The sequence below is a fragment of the Gadus macrocephalus genome, chromosome 5, assembly GCF_031168955.1.
Source record: "Gadus macrocephalus chromosome 5, ASM3116895v1".
Lineage (NCBI taxonomy): Eukaryota > Metazoa > Chordata > Actinopteri > Gadiformes > Gadidae > Gadus > Gadus macrocephalus.
This window is the reverse complement of record NC_082386.1, coordinates 8063260-8083721: the sequence shown is the minus strand read 5'-3', so window position 1 is coordinate 8083721 and position 20462 is coordinate 8063260. Positions and strand designations below refer to the sequence as shown.

The 20462-nt window shown below is 46.1% G+C and overlaps 1 protein-coding gene and 1 long non-coding RNA gene across 2 annotated transcripts in view; both read left to right on the top strand.

Moving 5' to 3' along the window:
• eipr1 (EARP complex and GARP complex interacting protein 1) overlaps positions 1-20462 on the top strand; it is a 33856-nt gene that overhangs the window by 5384 nt on the left and 8010 nt on the right. Inside the window, exons 3-6 of the mRNA XM_060051988.1 lie at positions 136-268; positions 3295-3454; positions 8212-8311; positions 13441-13577. Of these exons, the coding sequence (XP_059907971.1) occupies positions 136-268; positions 3295-3454; positions 8212-8311; positions 13441-13577 (530 nt within the window). The remainder of the gene's footprint in view (positions 1-135; positions 269-3294; positions 3455-8211; positions 8312-13440; positions 13578-20462) is intronic.
• On the top strand, positions 11567-12340 carry LOC132457699 (uncharacterized). The gene is made up of 2 exons (XR_009525748.1): positions 11567-11972; positions 12177-12340. It is a non-coding gene; the product is annotated as an uncharacterized LOC132457699 (long non-coding RNA).

Below are 20462 nucleotides of genomic sequence, written 5' to 3'. Positions count from 1 at the left end.
TCTCTCTATGTCTGTCTGTCTGTCTGTCTGTCTCTTTCTCTTTCTCTCGCTCTGTCTTTGTATCTTTCTCTTTCTGTGTCTTTATGTCTCTCTCTCTCTGTCTTTATGTCTCCCTCTCTCTGTGCTTACCCCCAGATCCACATCATTGACTTTGATGATGAGAATAACATCATTAACAAGAACGTGCTCCTGCACCAAGCTGGGGAGATATGGAACATTGGCGCCAGTCCCGCGGATAAGGCAGTGCTCACCACCTGCTACAACAAAAGTGAGCGCCTTTCCACCCCCCCCCCCCCCCCCCCCGGATCCTACACCTCCCACCTATCGCTTCTCCATGCTCCCATCTCTTTTGGTCACACGGTATGGATGGCACGCTTCATCTCCATCATGCTCCTCCACTCCCTCCCCATGTCTGACTGTCTGTCCCTCTCGCTCTTAATTACCTCTTGCACTTTCCCCAGACGCGTTGCAACCCTTTTGTCTAATCGGATCTGCAGCAGGGGATCGATGGCCGGCGTTGACGAATGCAGGGCTTCAGCAGCTTGTGTTAGCATGACGCGGCCGCGCCCTGATAGGATCAGTGCTAACGTGCAGACGTGATGCCCCACGCCTGACAGCAGTGTGAGGGGAGAGATTTGCCTAGAATGGTGGACTCTCTGGAAGTCATCCAACTTTTTCTTTTGACCTGCTTATATTTGAGTAGAGTCACATTATGAACATGATTTTAGAGGGAAAACCAAATTGAAAGTATGTAAATCTATAAATCTTTAACTCGCCTTATTCGTGCTTGTGATTTTGGATGTGGTTTACCACTGACACATCTGCGACTGATTAGTGGCTTTGGTCATGGTACATACAAGTACATTAGCTCTTTGGCGTAAACATTCAGCCAAACACACTTTGCCCGCTGTTTGTCAGTGAAGATGTCCCGCAGCCACTCTCCGGAAGAACTGTGCAGTGATGACTTCAGAGTCCGAAGCAGCAGCCGCCATCTTGAAGAGCATTCTAACTCACTTAACGGGCGTTTTGTTTGTAGTTCACTTCGTTACGGAGACGAGTCGACGCAACATACTCGACGTGCATTTGTGCTCGCAGAGACCATGTCCCGCAAACCAGCAGCCGCTTTAGTGAGACACGAGATGCACCGCTGGGGAGGATAGTGGTGGGGGCAATAGGAAGGAAGGAAGGAAGGAAGAAAAACAGGACCCAATTCTAATGTCACACTTGTAGGTTAAGTTACACACTCTGAGCTTTTAATCACCTGCGCCATAGACCCATCTGTAGCCAATCTGCTTGCATTCGTCGGCGGTTGTATGAGGGGGAAAATGAATTGCAAATGTAAAAAACACATGAGCAAAGTAAGAACATGATTACCCAGTTATTTTCTTTGGCAAAGGTTTTCATGCAAATGGCGTGTGTGTACATGGCCACTCGGGGGTCGGCTTCGCTCAGGCGGTAGAGGAGGTTGACTTGTATCCGGAAGGTTGCTAGTTGAATCCCCTCCCCTCCTAGCTGTCGATGTGTCCCTGAGCAAACCGTAACTGCTCATGGCGAGCTGGCTGTCGCCTTGCATGGTTGACTCCGCTGTCGGTGTGTATTAAACATTGTAAGTCGTTTTGGACCAAAGCGTCTGCTTAATGCCCTAAATGTAAATGCAAATGGCCACCACCTGTGCCATTTCTGCAGTGGCTAAAAGTAAGAAAATAAAAGTACAGTTGGGCTACTCCAGTGCTTAAGGTAAGTCCGCCATTGTGTGCAGGTTGATGGCCGTTTTGGTCCGATTGTAGAGTTAAATGGACCATAATTAGTGAGTCATTTGCTATCTTGTGGCTGAGCCCTCCAAATTAGAAGCTGTTGTGTGTGTTTTGTATTGGCCTTCCTTTGTCATTACTCAGAGCATGTGTGTGTGTGTGTGTGTGTGTGTGTGTGTGTCTGTGTTTGTGTGTGTGTCTCCATTAGAGCACATCCATGTTCGTGGGTAAAAATAAGAATGAAATATAGTGTGGGGGAAAGAGATTGTATGTGTCTGTACAGTTGTGTTGATGTGTGTGTTGATGTTAAAGTGTGCGTGTGCCACATTGGAGCAGACAGCCTTGACAGATGGGACAGACTCATTGAGTGGGTGAGGTTGGCGCAGAGCGCAAATACGCCTCTAGCCTCTAGGGGCAGTAGTCACTGGTACTACTGAGGCCTATGCCCAGTGTCTCCACTCTTTCGCTCTTTTACTCTTTTCCTTCTTTCCTCACTCGATAATAGTATATCCTATTTGTCTTGTTTACAATTAAATCAAAAAAATGTGTGTATGCATGTAATACATATTTGATATATATTTTTTCCCCCCTTAGATAATTAATTAATTCAAACATACTCTCTATAGTCTCTTTTGGATCTCTACAGTTTATCTGTGTTATATGTACTGATACTGTGTATACGTGTGTATCCAGTCCACACACGTATACAAATGACCTCTCTTTAAGAGCGGCCCCTGACCGAGTAAGCCAGAAAGGGTCTTTTGTTCCTGATGATTGCTTGGCCACTTATTGGGGGCGTTGGGCTTGTCTAAAACCACTCAAGACCCCCGCTGACTCTGGCCCCCTTGCTTTTAATTTTGACAAACGGGCCCAACGCCAATGTTTCATGCACCAACCCCTCCCTCCCTCCCTCCCTCCCTCCCTCCCTCCCTCCCTCCCTCCCCCACTCCCTCCCCCACTCCCTCCTCCACCCTTTGCCCACACTTTCGATATCCACGTGGCACAAAAAGGAGTTATACGCCGCCATTATGTCTCTCCTCGTCCTCTATCCCTCTTCTTTTTGGTTTCCCTATACATGATTAGTTTTCGCATTGTAGCCCTCCACGACATTTTCTTTTTTATGTCCAATTACTGTATCAATTCCACTCTTCACACCACTGGCTCCAATTAGCAAGTCCAGCTGTATGTGGTGTTGGGCTATGTCCAAATACACTAACTCATTTGTGTTATTTATTTATTTTTTGGTTTTGGGTGCAAAGTTTACCGCCTGGTAACAGTACTTTCTGCCTGAAAGAGAAGAGACACACACACACACACACACACACACACAGACACACACACACACACACACACACACACACACACACACACACACACACACACACACACACACACACACACACACACACACTCTTATCTTCATTAAAAAGATTAGTAATTGTGTACTTTTGTGATCACAACTACATGCAATCATTTGCACCCTCCACTGACCCAGATATCGCAACCTGTGCATTGTGTGTGTGTGTGTGTGTGTGCGCTGCAGCTTGTGACAGCAGGGTGGTGTCCTGCGCCTCAGTGTGGCGGATGCCCTGCGACTGGGAGACGGGCAGCAGCCACGAGTCCCCCGACGACTCCGCCCACAATCCCCAGACTCTGGAACTTCTCTGTCACCTTAACGACAGCGCCCATGGCAACGCATCCAGGTAGGTACCCAGCAGCTCTATCTGAAGCCCTATAGCAACCACCCACAGCATACTAGTGACGCCCTAGTAACCACTCAGAACAGCTTAACAACTACCTGCCAACTCCCTAGCAACTGTCCAAACCACTCTAGTCACGTCCTAGGCACTGTCCACAACAACCTTTGCGACCACGTAGCAATGCCCTCACAAGCATCCGGAACACCCTCACATTGCCACAGCAACCACCCAGAACACCCATGCTTGACTTGTCAATAAATCAAAAAACTATGCAGCAAAGTGTGGATTACCGGTTGGTATCACAATTGCATATATTTTGTTGCGAAATATCAACCTTTAAGTTGAAATAACCTTAGTATCACCAGTTGAGATTGTACTTTTATTATCTGACTTCTGTAGGTGGGTTTAGCTAGTCGCCTCATATTAGTTCAACTCTGTTCTGTTCCCATTTTGTTTCCCTCCCCGCTCTGTGCTCAGATTGCGCCCTCCCCATCCGTCTCCAACTATCTGCCTATTTGCTTAGCTTATCCCCTCATTGCTGCGGCCATATTTATAATTTCTCTCCCTAACCCTCCTCCTTATTCTCCTCCCCTCTGTATGGATATGCAGTTTCGTTATTTATTTACCTCCTCCTTTGGTCCAAGACAATCGACTGGCCCACATATCCACGATCGCAGCCCCGGCCCGGTCCCCTTTTGTCTCGAAGCTGGGCCTGCTCTGCAAAGCACATTACCCCATAATTCACTGGCCTACAGGATCGGAAATCAACGTTCATTCCCCTTTTTAGCCCACCGTTCATCAGTTGTCTTGTGATTGCTATCATTTTTATAAGATGCCCGTCGGTTAACACAATGCATACAGTAGCACATATCTGGGCCTGAGAGATACCAAGAAAGAACGAGGCAGGGTGAGAGAGAGCGGCCAACAAAAGGCATTTTTTTATTTTTTTGTGAGTCTATGACGAATAAGGAAGGAGTGTGTGTGTGTTTGTGTGCGTGTGCGCTTAAAATGTACGTATTGTCCGTCTGCGTCAGTGCCTGTGTGTCCAGAGGGCAGGTCAGGTAGGGCTGCTGGGTAGAGATTGATGGCTACAGGCTTCAACACCTAAACACCATGTGAGGTGTAACCCTCTCAAGGGCACGTGTGTGTGTGTGTGTGTGTGTGTGTGTGTGTGTGTGTGTGTGTGTGTGTGTGTGTGTGTGTGTGTGTGTGTGTGTGTGTGTGTGTGTGTGTGTGTGTGTGTGTGTGTGTGCGTGCGCCTCAGTGCTGTGAAGCCGGTAGCCAGTGCTGTGTACTATTGGCTTCCCTAGATGGATGGCTTTGGTCTGCTGCCCACCTCCTCCATCTTGCTAACACACACACACACACACACACACACACACACACACACACACACACACACACACACATACTACTGGCAGCCTACTAGTTCTGGCTGCCACTGTCTGAGTGATTGGGGGAAACGTAGTGTGTGTGTGTGTGTACACTCTATGTATGTGTCTTTATATGTATGTATGTGTGCATGTTCTTTTTGCATATGAATGGCTGTTGGGATACTGGACCCTGTGTGTGCGCTTGTGTTACCTCCTGCTTTCATATGTGTTTGTTGCTCTGTGTGCATAGCTGCTTTTCACACTCGTAATACTGCCCCCTCCCCATCCCCCTTGGCCCAAAAAAACATTTTAGCAAAGCACTCCTGCCGCCCCCAAATCCCCTTATTGTTGTTTGTATGGACAAACACTGCAGTAAAGGCAAGCCTCAAATGAAAAATCGGCAAAAAAAGATTTTGTGTGCATGTGTGTGGGTGTCTGTATACCATAGTGGGTTATTTTGCTTCGTTTTTTATTGCACTAGCTTTTGATTGAGAATCACGAAGTCGAGCAAAATCGATTGCCATTGAGCTATTTTAGCCAATCAGAGCCCTGGTTGGCAACAGCAAAGCACAAAAACAAGGTTGATTTTTTATTTTTTTTTAAACATGGGTGGGACGTGTGTGTCTGTATGTTTTCTTTTAGATATGTGTGCATTCAGCAATCATGTGTATTATGTGTGATTGTTTGCCATTGACTGAATTAATTACTATACATGTGCACCGTCTGCCACAATACTAAACACTGCTTACTTATACTTTGTGTGTGTGTGTGTGTGTGTGTGTGTGTGTGTGTGTGTGTGTGTGTGTGTGTGTGTGTGTGTGTGTGTGTGTGTGTGTGTGTGTGTGTGTGTGTGTGTGTGTGTGTGTGTGTGTATAAGTTGCACCAACAATCCGGTTTATTACAAATATGTAAAAACATAGGGAATGGCAAAAAGGAAAAGAGAGATAGTGAGGGAGTAACGAAGAAGAAAAGAGTAAGAGAGGGAGAGTAACAAGCTGAGATATATGGGCTTGTAAAACCTCCATTGCTTCTCTAAAGCATATTTGCATACCATTAGTATTGGCGTGGTACTACGCTCAAGGTCGAACGCTTAGGACGCATTCTTTCATAATCAAGAAGTAAGACAATAAGGGAAAATGATGTGGGTTTTGCCACTCTGTTTTTCCCAGTGTCCCTCTCCTGATTGGCTAAATTAAGCAACGCTTTAGGGAAAGATGAAGCGTTGATGTATTTAAGCAGTTACTGTTCCTTCATTTTAATTTGACGTGTGTGTGCGTGCGTGCTAAAACCGTAAGGTACATTTGTAAACATTTTGGACCCATATGAATATGAATTGGGACCAAAAATGTGCGTGCGTGCGTGTGAGATAGTGCATGAAATGCCACCCTACTTTCGGGGGTGGGAGTGCAGTTGACCCACCAAGGTGTGCACGTGCCATCATGAAGGCCACCCGACAGCAACCCCAAATTCACAGTGCCTACTCCTCTTTTCTCCTCTCCTCTCACCTCCACTATTCGCCTCTTCTCGTTCTCCATTTTTCTCCTCTCCTCTTTACTCATCTGGTCTCCTCGGTTCGCCTCCCTTCTCGTCTACGGTCTTCTTCACTCCTCTCCAGATTTGTTCAAGGTCTATCGCTGGATGAGATCCAAGAGGCGTGCTCTTCACGCTGTCTTCCCACCCGTTCTGACATTAGTTTATCTTGTCTTGTGAAAACTCTTCTCTAGCCTAAACTCAACTCACCTCTCTCGCTCTATTGCTCTCTCTCCCTCTCCCTCTCCCTCTCCCTCTCTCTCCCTCTCCCTCTCCCTCTCCCTCTCCCTCTCTCTCCCTCTCCATTCCCAGTTGGCTGGTTTTGTTACCGAGGCTTCCCATACACTAATTAGTCCAAGAAAATGGAGTTGTCTTAATTAATGTCATTGAAATAAACAATAGTCACTGTCTACACACCCTTATGATAGCAAGCCCACCTCAAAATCCATTTTGGCAAAGAAAACCTGTTCACTCCCTCTTTTATAGAACAAACTGAAATGTATAAAAACATTTTGGCACACCAATGGAGAATTGCGATTCGTAGTTGATTTTGTTTTGGTTGTATAAGGCCAAACCACTGCTACGAAACATGGGGTTGGCTCCTCCAACATAAGTTTATCTTCCAGACTGAGGAAGATGATAGTAGGCAAAGAAAAGCTCCATGGACTCTACGAGCTGGTATCCTTCATCACTTTGCATGCAAGGCTGTCTATAGGGTACAACATAACGTATGGCTGCTTGTAGCATCAGTCTACGGACACCGGAAAATCAATCACCGGTCTTAACAAAATGCTAACCAACTTCCCTGGAGGGATAGTCAGTCAATCAATTGTGAGTATGCTGAATCTATATTCTAAATATAAGGCCGTTCAGGTTCGCAGTCTTCTGTCACTCCTCTATGAGTCACGGCAATGTCCTTATATACCATAATGCTAGATCGAAAAGACTAAAGACAAGAGAAGGGATGAACAATTGAATGTTGGTGTCTAGCAGAGATTTGACACTTTATGGTATTTTTTGCGTCCACTGATGGGTATCAACTGGCAAGTGTAATTGGTTATGTCGTACGTAATTGTATGTCGTACTAGAAATTGGGCTTAAAAATGACAGTAAGTCAATGGGCCCTTCCTTTATCACATTTCATAGGGTGTTTCCTATCCTTACAGATGGAGAGTTACAGAAGGTTATTCTGTTGCAGTCTGGTCTTGCTCAACAAACTACCGACATTGCAGTAACAGAATAAAAATCACAGATCCCGATCTGAATCACAGAACCACGGCTGTGTGTTTACACCAACCCTGTTTTTTTTTACCGATAGTCTAAGCCAAAGTTGGCGAGCAACAGGGGATGGGAAACCCAGAGAGTCTGTGATGAAACGTGTTGTCAGGAAATCAAGTCAACATGAACAATCATACATGGGAGTTTATACAGTAAAGCTCCGGCTTCCCAGCTTTTCCCAAGCTTCTCCGTCCTTTTTTTTTTCTCTGAAGGAAGTGCAGAGATCCGAAGTGACAGGTTTAACTACCAGGATCCAGAGACTGATAAACGCCATGCTAGATCAATAGACCATAACTCTTCTGGCGTTGTTAATTGATCCAGTCTCTGTTAACTAGTGCCAAACCTGCAATTTAGCTACAAATGAGATTGCGCACCGTGTCTGGGAAAGCATTCAATGGTAATAAATCATTTGGATTCTGTGAGATACTTCCAGGCAGTTAGGGAGTCATTTGTACTTTTAGCGCAGGAAATTCTCCACTGACCTGCCTTGATCTCACCAGGGAGGAATGCGCTGGCTAGTGCATGTGTGCCTGTGTGCTCTTGTCAGTAACCCCCGTCTATGTGTGTGTGTGTGTACAGTGTGCTGTGGGAGCCCATGGGAGACGGCAAGCGTGTGATTTCATTGGTTGATAACCATGCATTACTGTGGGACCTGCAGGAGAGCTCAACACAGGCCACGGTAAGAGAGAGACACACACACACACACACACACACACACACACACACACACACACACACACACACACACACACACACACACACACACACACACACACACACACATCTAGCTCTATCACGCAGAAGCCAACTCATTATTTGATAACCACCGTATCGTCACAGTGTTATCACACACACACATCCTACCAGTGACAAGCTCGACAGTGTCCACTCTTTTTTCTCTCTCTCTCTCTCTCTCTCTCTCTCTCTCTCTCTTCCCCCCCCCCCCCCCCCCCAAAAAAAAAACTTGTGCGTCACATACACTAAGGCATTGACTGCTTTCAGCAATTTCTGTCTATCATTTTAGTTCAGTCATTTCACTCAACGTAACCCTTGCCAAATTTAGTGGCTGCATTGAAATGATGGTCATACTGTGTCTTAAATCCCAACTCTGCAGTCCATCCATGAGGCCAAATACGTGCTGCCAAGCACTCCCTTTCAAATGCGACCCCCCCCGTTCAACAGTGGAGCTAGACATTGAGACTATAATACATGGAAGAACACCATTCATTGAATGTCTGTCTAGCCTCTTTGTTTGGTGTCCACACCACTGTTTGTCTGGAGGTTATTTAAATAACAGACGGTAAGTTTGAGTTCATGGTAAGCTGATGCATGGAGCCTCAAACTAAACTGACTCTTTCATCGTACTCCCCCCCCCCCCCCTGCCCCCCCCCCTTCTCATACTCCGAGACTCTGTCATTAAGATGTGCATTTTAATTGCCCGATGTACTTAATGACTCGACATAAGCGTCTTTAACTCAACACGTGTGTGTGTGTGTGTGTGTGTGTGTGTGTGTGTGTGTGTGTGTGTGTGTGTGTGTGTGTGTGTGTGTGTGTGTGTGTGTGTGTGTGTGTGTGTGTGTGTGTGTGTGTGTGTGTGTGTGTGTGTGTCAATGCTTGTGTCATTCTGTGTAGGCTAAATCATCCATGTCGTGGCTGTGTGTGTGTGTGTGTTCACACGTGCACGTATGCAGCAGGTTTCTTCCATTAGTCACAGCACTGAGTGATGGAGAGTATCGGAGAGTCATTAGTAATTTATGCTCCCATCCAGGGATTCACTCAAAGGGCAGTCAGGTCAGACACCCACAGGACTCCTCACGCCACGTATAGGTGTGTGTGTGTGTGTGTGTGTGTGTGTGTGTGTGTGTGTGTGTGTGTGTGTGTGTGTGTGTGTGTGTGTGTGTGTGTGTGTGTGTGTGTGTGTGTGTGTGTGTGTGTGTGTGTGTGTGTGAGTGGTTCTGCGAGCGCGTGGGTCTACCCAACATTAATTTGACTTTGTGAGAAATGGCCACCGTCCGAGAGATTTCAATCAGACCTGTGTTGAGATGAATGCTGAACGCTAGCACGCACACACACACACACACACACACGTACACACACACGTGCACGCCCACATGCACGCTTTACATTTGCAGTCTGGGCAGTGTGTGGGTCCCCTGTGCCGTGGCTCCAATGTAAGGCGGGTGGGGGGGTCCATTGGCCGGAGGGTTCCGGGTGGGGGTGGTGTGGTGGTGACCTTCCCCAAGACAACATTGCTATTAAATACTGCATGGCGATGGGGTGGTGGTGGTGGTGGTGGTGGTGGTCGGGGGGCCAGGGGGGGTATCATGTAGGGTGAAGGGGATATGATGAAGAGGGAAAGGGAGAAGGCGATGGAAGGGGGCGGAGGGATAGAGAGAGGAGGGGATGGGGAGGGAGAGGAGATGCAGGAGGGGGGAATTAAGGACACCCAGAGAGGGAAGAGGAGAAGGGGGGGATGAAAGAACAGACTGATTAGATAGAGAGAGAGAGAGAGAGAGAGAGAGAGAGAGAGAGAGAGAGAGAGAGAGAGAGAGAGAGAGAGAGAGAGAGGAGGCTCGGTTGGAGATGGGTGGGGAGGGGGAAGCTCTTGGCAGGCAAGACAAATTCCAGCAGTGCTGATGAGAATGCTAATCTCCCTCCACCGCACCCTCCGCTCCTCGGCTGGCTGTTCCCCAGCCCCTGCCCTCCTCCCTCCTCCCTGCTCTGCTTTCATCCCTCTCTCCTCTCCTCCACTTCCCTCCTCCATCACAGGGAGGTTGATGTGTTCATCTTCAGCCTTGTCCAGCTGCAGCATGGATTTGTCTCTCTCAAGGGCCTGGCCAAGATTAGTGTGTGTGTGTGTGTGTGTGTGTGTGTGTGTGTGTGTGTGTGTGTGTGTGTGTGTGTGTGTGTGTGTGTGTGTGTGTGTGTGTGTGTGTGTGTGTGTGTGTGTGTGTGTGTGTGTGTGTGTGTGTGATCAGAGTATAGTTCTGTTTTTGCGCATGCACCTCCAAAAAAATTAGAATTTGGGAATGTATCCCAATGTGCATTGTTTGATGGGAGTGTGTGTGCGTGCGTGTGCATGTGTGTATCTGCATTAGTATCATCCATTAGAACTGCTTATGGAACCGAATGAAAACATCTCCATCAGCTCACACATCACACCCACACACGCAGCTTTTCATGGCCACGCACGCACGCACGCACGCACGCACGCACGCACGAAGGCACGCACGTGTATATTTCCAACCTATCTATCCCCCTATCTCTCCATCTTCTCCATCTAAATATATCTATCTCACTATCTCTCTCTCTCCCTCCCCATGCCTTCCTGTGTCCTCTCTAGCTGAAATAATGAGAGTATACCAGAGAGCAGCGGAGTGATGGAGCGATCGATGGGAGTGAGCGAGATAGGGAGAGAGGGAGAGAGAGAGAGAGAGGGCGAGAGAGCACCATGGGGAGGGGGGGGGGGGGGGGGGGGGAGGGAGAGAGAGAGAGAGAGAGAGCCAGAGGACAAAAGGCGTGTGATGAGTGAGTAGAGGTGGGAGCTGAGAGAGGGAAAAAAGAAGAGGCCACTAATTTAATGTTTCATAACCGTACAGATACTCCTAGTCCAACGGGTATGATCGACCAAAGAGCCAGACTGCCCTCTTTCAGAAATGTATTTGTTTTCAGGGGTTGACTTCTAATTGCATGATATTCTCATTTAAACCACAAACACTTCAAAATGTGTTTACATGTTCATTTGGCTTGTGTGTGTGTGTGTGTGTGTGTGTGTATATATGTGTATATATATATATATATATATATATATATATATATATATATATATATATATATATATATATATATATATATATATATATATATATATATACACATATATATATATACATATATATATATATATACATATATATATATACACACACACACACACACACACACACACACACACACACACACACACACACACACACACTGTAATTCTAATCTTACATAGATATTGTCACATATCAAACCATGTTACTAAGCCTTAAAATTGAATCAGTGCTCCCAGACCACTCAAATAGGGTTTCCCTTTAATGCTTCCGCATTTCCCAACACACACTCACTCTGTAGTGTCCTCACGCGTTCGATCAGGTCGGGCTCCTCCTGGAGCAGCGAGCCTCTGGTCCGTAGAGTAGCGTCTCTCTGCAGACCGGAGCCAGCCGCAAGTGGGCGGACACCTGCAAGTGGGCGGGGCTACAAGCGAAAGGGGCTCGTTCGTTCTCCGATTTGATCGCCGAATCAGCGACATCTAAGAAAACAACATGTCAAGAAGGCAAAGAAATGGAATTAAGGTAATTTAAAGTTGTGACGATAATATGTTTTCTTTGTCTTATGAATTTAATAATGCGAATGACTAGTAGCCATTGCAAGCTAAAACATTGCAAGTAAGATTCAAAGGGAATGCAGTGTAGTTGGCTAAATTAATCTTCAGGGGTGGATATGGTTGCCGGTCACCTAAATGTTACTCATGTGTGTTTCCTTTTCTGTTCAAGCAGGAGCCCAGCCCATGAGGGTGATGGGGACACGGACCTCTTCTTTGTTCTCTTTGAGTACAAGCCATGGAGCCTTTTTTAGACACCTGTGTAAAGGTTCAGAATCTCCAAATAAAATGCATGTTTCGGGGTACCCTGTGTGGGAAATAAACTTGTAGTGAATTTGATTTGTTTTTGTTGTCCGTTCTGTTCAGAGATGCATCTCAGTTAAAAGGCACACATTTCATATAAAACTTACCAGGGGTAAATACAATCAAGATTTTGTAACGGCTCCAAAGTAAAATAGTTGTGGGGCAAACATGTTATACATTATAACGCTGTAATTGATTGAAAGGAAAAAAAAATAGTTCAACCATTATAATTATTATAATTATAAAAAAACGGCAAGTTGTGTTATTTGAAATCAAATTAAATGTATCCTACGATGCAGAGTATTTCATAGATGTCCCACTGTTATTTATGACAAGGTTTTTTCTTCTCAAAAAGCTCTACCCACTCGCGGAGCCCTCTCACTAGCAAGAGCAATATTAGCCCCTCATTCTTGGTCTGGTCATACATACTTGGAGCCGTAAGTAACTGCCGTATGGATCACCACCAAGGGAGCAGCCAGGGCCAACTGGGAGGCATTTGTGTGTGTGTGCGTGTGCCCAACATCGAGAACTTCCAATGGCTTTGGTTGGTGGGTTTCGCCCTGTCTAATAACTTTCAATAAGCGTGTGTATGTCTGTTGAGAGCTGGGGGGATGGGGGAAGACAGTCCATGTGTCGGAGCTAATGTACATCACAGCCAGCACACGGAGATTCTCTGAAGATCCACAGATGATCGCTCCTAGTTTCTTCTTTAACAGACTGTTGGGTGTGGTGGAAAAGAATGTATATAAATAAAATTGTATCTGGTGAAAAATAATGCGCTTCTCATTCCTGTTTATTGCTTGATGGTGTGGGGTTAGATTAGATTTCAATTAAATATAGAAGCACATCTACTCTCTGCAGCAGTGGCTGAACCCAGACACCACGGGAGATTTTGCTGTATATAAGACACTGAGTTTCATCATGACGGCTTGTCAAAATGTCATCATCGGTATTGCATGTAATCAAATAAAAAATACATGTATGTTTTAATAAAGGCGAGAGCATTGTATCAGAGAAAAACCTTTTGTGGAATTATTTTATATTTGTTCACATTTTGATCTGATGGACGTGTTTCCCAGCAGTGTTGTTGATAATGGTATACTCTTCCCTCCCTACCCCCTTACCCACTCCCCAAGGTCTCTAGCACTGTCACGCTGGAGGGCAAAGGTCAGCTGAAGTTCACCGTGGGCAAGTGGAGCCCCCACCACAACTGCAGCCAGCTGGCCACCGCCAACGACACGGCCATTCGGGGCTGGGACCTACGGACCATGAGGTGAGCTGTGGCACCCAACACACACTCAAAACAAAACAACGAATTCACCTTAAAGGACTCCACCAAAACCTTCTTTACAGTTTACAGTTTGGTCATCCTTGTTGGTCAACCAAAATTGATTTGTTACGTTGAGATTGTGGCACCAGCAAATCTCTAAACCAATCAGAAACCGCTTATGCTATACACTGTTTTGGTACTATCCCAGCTGTTGGATCTTGTGTTTGTGCTTCCCTTTAACGTCGCTTATAATCGCTTAAGGTATGAGTTTTTCTGTTTTTACATCAGCGATTGCATCATCGCTTGCCCAGGTGTAAGCAGAAGGAAGTTGTGAACTTCAAATCCTCACCCTCACCCAGTCCCACCTTGCACTCCGTATGTGTTGTGTTTTTCACGTGATGTCTATTGTTTTGTTTCAGTGAATACCCTTGCGATTCTGTGTTCTCTGTGTGTGCCTTTTTTCATTTTGTTGTCAGGTGATAAGAGTGAGTGTGTGCGTGTGTGCGTGTGTGTGTGTGTGTGTGTGTGTGTCAGAGAGGGGTGGGGGGGTACTGAGTGTGTGCGTGATAGAGAGTCGGCTCTGCTTGAAGAATAATAATCACCCTACCCGATCGATAGCCACCATAACGGCAAAGTGCTGGCAAGAGATGGAGGCACGGGATGGAGTGTGAGAGAGTGAGAGAGGTGAAAGAGAGAGTGGGAGAGCATGAGAGTCAGAGTGAGAGTGGGAGAGATTGAGAGAGGGAGAAAAAGAGGGAGAGAGAGGTTGAGAAGGGGGCTGAGTGGAAAGGGACAGGGAGAGTAATAAAGAGAGAAAGAGGGGCTTTGGAAGACAAATTTAGACCTTTGGCATACAATAAAACAAAGAGAAGCCAGTAGGGGGAGCAACATACTGTAGTTTCAGAAATGATCAAATTTGCCCTATGTTGATCCAATTGGAAATTCTCAGCAACATTGGGTCCATACATTTTCACAAGAAACTCCAAAAATGTACCAGATCATGAAGGGACTAGCATTGTATTACCTCATTATACTACTGCATTGCATTGCGTGATTGCTTTGCAGGTTGAATTAAAGCGGCGAAAAATAGATCATAAAGCCATCTCATTGTTCTCTCCTCTCAGTGGTGGGCTTGGTCATTAGATACAAGGTGTTGTGTGGTTAACATTACTTTCAACTGCCTTATAAGTTACATGAGTTAAAGCAGCAGTAGGCACGATTTTAGAGGAAATGTTGCTAAACTACAAGAATTTTAAAAGTAATTAATTTTAAAATGCCCTAAGCCCTTCACACTACATATGTCCAATCTTGCAAGTGCAGGTCAGCATAGTTGGGCAGGGAAAGGCAACCAGGAGTTTGACTTTGTCGAGAACTTTCCTGATTGGCTAGCCTTGATTAGTTGTTTCTTGGCTGGTTTGGTTGAAAATTGTGACCGCCTATAAGAGACAAACATATATCTTAGTTATTTTGAAGAGCATTGGATCTTTAGATATCTGCTGTAATGTGTAATTTGATAATTCTGACAGAATTATTTTGAGAGATATTGACCACTGCTCCTTTAATGCACGTGTGTGTGTGTGTGTGTGTGTGTGTGTGTGTGTGTGTGTGTGTGTGTGTGTGTGTGTGTGTGTGTGTGTGTGTGTGTGTGTGTGTGTGTGTGTGTGTGTGTGTGTGTGTGTGTGTGTGTGTGTGTTTTTGCATGCACACATGTTGGCTGAGGGCAGAGGTTTTGGATCAAGTGCATGTAAGTGTGAATAAGCACAGTGAGTCATGTGAGTGTGTGTCTATATGAGTTAAGGACTTGCGTGTGACAAGCTTGCTCTCTGCTCTCTTGTGTTGGCTTCCACCACACTGTGTGTGCATATCTTCAATGCATCTGGCTTTATTGTGTGTGTGTGTGTGTGTGTGTGTGTGTGTGTGTGTGTGTGTGTGTGTGTGTGTGTGTGTGTGTGTGTGTGTGTGTGTGTGTGTGTGTGTGTGTGTGTGTGTGTGTGTGTGTGTGTGTGTGTGTGAGAGAGAGTGTGTGTTTGCGCCAGCTGTGGCAGCATCTCAGCACGCTCTGCTGCCTCTTCAGACAACCTCTGTGGTATACCCACACACTCGAACCACCCACACACACACACACACACACACATACAGAGCGATTAAAAAACACATATATATGCATACAAACAATGACAGAAACACCATGACATGCGCAGCACACAAATACAGTGCACACCCACTAGGAATACAAAAGCATGCCTACGCTTCAAATCCCAAGGAACACATCTCTCTCTCTGTCTCTCATCTCCTGACTTATCCTCTTCTCTTCCTGCCCCTCCACCCCACCCCACCTCTCCTTCCTACCTCCTCCTCTCTCCCGTCTCATCTATTCCTATGTTCCCTCATTCCCTCCTTCTCTCCCCTCATGTATTCCGCTCCTTGTCGCCCTTCACTCCCTGACTATCTCTCTCATTTATCCCCATCACTCTCCTCTTTCAACCATCTCAACAGTCCTCCTCCTCCTCCTCCTCCTCCTCCACACACCTCCCCCTCATTCCTGCACACTTCTGGGTGGCCTGAGACACACCGCTGGCCCCCACAATCTCTCCTCAGGGCCAGGGCCGCTGAGAGCTGGGGGTCAGACCTGTGAAAAGTCCAATGTTTGAAACGATTCGACGATAGTAAGGATAGTTGATAGAAATATCGCAGGCTAACTGAAAAGCGTGCGGGGAAATCGTCTGAACTTTAAATCAACACGTTATTGATGTTTATATTATTGGTGCTGCCGAGAGGCGTATGAAAATATATTGCGGTCACTGGTTGCTCAGTTTCTACTCACTAAATACGGCCTACGGTATATGACTATATAACTATATAAATATAGCATGCAGCAGGCATGAAAAGAGAGAGGCCATGGGCCTGTGGCCTCTGTGCAACGGCGGCTGGGGCCTCTTCATTTTCTTTTTTTGTTATGCCCTTTGTCATGCCCGGGACCCTGGGCACTTGTCCCTGCTACCCCCCCCCCCCCCCCCCCCCCATTCTCCCCGTTAGCATTTGCTACCAGCACAGACAAGGAGTGCTAGCTTACTAGCTTGCGACTTGGTGTATCCCCTACGGATGAATGCTAATAGGAATAGGAATAGGAAATAAATACAGAGAAAAAAATCCACTTATGAAACCTAGAAACGGAACGTGTTGAAGTGTGTTCTGATGCAATATGAAACATTGGTGTAAATTATGGAGGGACCCTCCCAAGCTAGTATTAAGGACAGGAAGAAATCTTCAGTCACAAAATCCAGAAGCTTCCCCTGCCCATAGTTGTTCATGTCAAAACATTATATCAATTGTTTTATTTGAGCGTTGAATGTCAGATTTATTTGGGTTTGCTTTTATTTAAGGCCAAGGCCCCTTAGGGGAACCAACTTTAACTTGCAGAACTCTGAAAAACTAAAATAAGGGTAACTTTAAGTTGTCTTTCATTGAAAACATATATTTTTTAACTTGGAATATTATTTAAAACTGTGTAGTTTGCTAGAAATGTGCATTTAAACCCGGTGATATTTCACCGGAGTGCACGCAAATAAAATAGAGATTAGAATAGAATAGAATAGAATAAAATAGAAAAAAAGACACAATCATTTGTAGGAGCATGATGAAATAATTTGTCCTCATGGTATATTTGTTTGCAGTTTCAACTGTGGGTCAGTCCTAGGCACACAGGGGCCTATTTAAGGCTTTGAATAATATTAGGCTAGCTAACAGGCATGCAGGGCTAGCTACTAGGCACCCTGTGTGTGTGTGTGTGTGTGTGTGTGTGTGTGTGTGTGTGTGTGTGTGTGTGTGTGTGTGTGTGTGTGTGTGTGTGTGTGTGTGTGTGTGTGTGTGTGTGTGTGTGTGTGTGTGTGTGTGTGTGTGTACCCTTTGCGGCTTGCCTGTCACTGGGGATGTTCTCACAGTGCATCGCCCCTGATTTCCATTTGGACGACAGTATACAGTAAGGGGCACCGCACACATATACAAACGCATCTACACACATATATCTACACAAACACACACACCTACGCACACACGCACACACATTAATACTCACATTCATACACACTTACACTCAAACCACACATAGACACACACACACATCCACACCCACACACACACACACACACACACACACACACACACACACACACACACACACACACCCGCGCTAACACACACACACACAAGCTGTGTCATAGCTGTCAGGCCCATGGCCACACGGGGCTCTGTGGGGTGCATACTGAGTAGCGGTGCAGTGCTGCAGTGAGGCATGGCGTCTCTACACCTCCCCCGTGGAGCCGGGGATGGATAGAAAGAGCAGGGTCGAGAAACCGTGGGAGACAACGATCGACAGAGGGAGAGATTGAAAGTGCGAGCGGCCCAGACAGGGAGAGATGATTGATAGCGGCACTATTTGCTCCATCATGGATGAGGCTAACAGCCAGCTGTCTTAAGGGGTTCCTGCTCCAAAATACCGGGAAGGCCGTGGCAGCGGCGGGGTCCTTGTTACGCCGCCCACTCCCACCAGTGGTCCCCTCATGGCCCGTGCTATTCGTCTTGCTTCAATATTTCAGAGGGCGATTGTGCTGGGTGTTTTAATGATAGGGCCCGGGCACTTTCCTTTTTAGATCGAACCATTTACATATTCAAACGTCGCCACCATTATGCAAAACTGTTGAATTTTAGGTTAATCGTTTCTTCACAGTCCAAGTCTATAACGCTGAAAAGATTCGAGTTTGTGATATATGTGTATTTATGTGTCTAAGTTATACATTTCTAAGCTTACAACACAACTAAAGGTAAAGAAGCTATGGTCAGAAATTTCATGACTTTACAAAATCCCAGGTTACTTTACTGCTCGGTCTAAAACAATGTATATCAAATAATCAAATAAATAATTGTCAAATATATGTATCGATATATATATATATATATGCACATATATTTGACCATTATTTATTTGATTTTGAAAGCGTGATAATTCCATATGCCAGTGTGTTAATTTGGGAGTGACCTTTTTGATCCCTGTCAAGTCGATCTTGCCTGACCTTTTCCCATGTCATCCCCCCAGTTCCCACCAGCCCATCTCACTCTCCTCCAAGGCCACATTGCCCATCTCTCTCCCTTAACGACGCATTCTGTTTAGTAAGAAATCACGGCATTAGACTACTATAACAGAAACCCCTGTCTGGACGCAATATTTGCAATGCCTGGCAACATCCTTATCGATATCCTAATTTGTGTTGATAAATGACATTATTATTATTGATGATTGGCTGCATTGTTAATCTATCTGCTAAAACTGCAACACTTTGTTTCTCAGCTTAATGCATAGAAAACCCCCTTTCATCTCCCTTTCTCTCTCTCTCTCTCTCTCTCTCTCTCTCTCTCTCTCTCTCGGTCTCTCTCTCTCTCGGTCTCTCTCTTTGTCTCTCTTTGTCTCTTTCTCCCTCTCTTCCCATTCTCTCTCTCTCTCTCTCTCTCTCTCTCTCTCTCTCTTTCTTCCCCCCCCTCTCTCTCTCTCTCGCTCTCTCTCTCTCTCTCTCTCTCTCTCTCTCCCTCTCTCTCCAGTCTCTCTCTCTCTCTCCCTCTCTCTCTCTCTCTCTCTCTCTCTCTCTCTCTCTCTCTCTCTCTCTCTCTCTCTCTCTCTCTCTCTCTCTCTCTCTTTCTTCCCCCCCCTCTCTCTCTCTCTCTCTCTCTCTCTCTCTCTCTCTCTCTCTCTCTCTCTCTCTTTCTTCCCCCCCCCCCTCTCTCTCCCTCCCTCCCTCCCTCCCTCCCTCCCTCTCCTCTCTCTCTCTCTCTCTCTCTCTCTCTCTCTCTCTCTCTCTCTCTCTCTCTCTCTCTCTCTCTCTCTCTCTGCTGGTCTAAGAGCTGGGCTTTTCTATAATGAGCGATGAAATGATTAGTCTCGTCTCATCCACCAATCCCCCCCTTCCGTCCTCCCAACGCTCCCTCCCTCCAGCAGCGGTTGTCATAGAAACAGCGAGGTGTATGGGAGCGTGTGCGCGTGCGCCTGGCTTGCGTCTCTCCCCAGTCTTGTTCCGGTCGATCGTTGATCCCTCTCAGCAGAGCTATTTATCACCCATGCTAAGCCAGCAGGGCCCTGGGTTGTGTGTGTGTGTGTGTGTTTGTGTCTTTGTTTGTGTGCGTCTCTGCGTCTTTATGCGTGTGTTTGTGTGTGTGTGTGTGCGTGTGTTTGTGTGTGGCTCATATCGTGTGAGAATTGTGCATATGCGAAATTCGTCAGAATTGTCTACATTAGCTCTCCCCATACTTATCATTGTGTGTGTGTGTGTGTGTGTGTGTGTGTGTGTGTGTGTGTGTGTGTGTGTGTGTGTGTGTGTGTGTGTGTGTGTGTGTGTGTGTGTGTGTGTGTATATGTGTATACCTACCACTATTCTATGATTTTTTTTTTCCTATTCTTTATGTGTGCATCTTACGGTGTGTGTAATGGACGTAATGGGTCCCATGTCTCCCGCACATGCACCAGCACACACACACACAAACACACACACACACACACAAACACACACACACACACAGCCCTACACACACACACACACACACACACACACTCCAACATACACTCGGGCCTCAGCCTAGATGGCTGGATGATTTTAGATTGAGTGTTTGCTGGCTTACGCCGTCCATAACCATAATCCACTACACTTTGTCCCAGGGCTCTGTGTTTCCTACACACACACACACACACACACACACACACACACACACACACACACACACACACACACACACACACACACACACACACACACACACACACACACACACACACACACACACACACACACACACACCGATCCCCATCACACTGCCATTAGTCTGCATGAGGGACTGTTTTTGTAT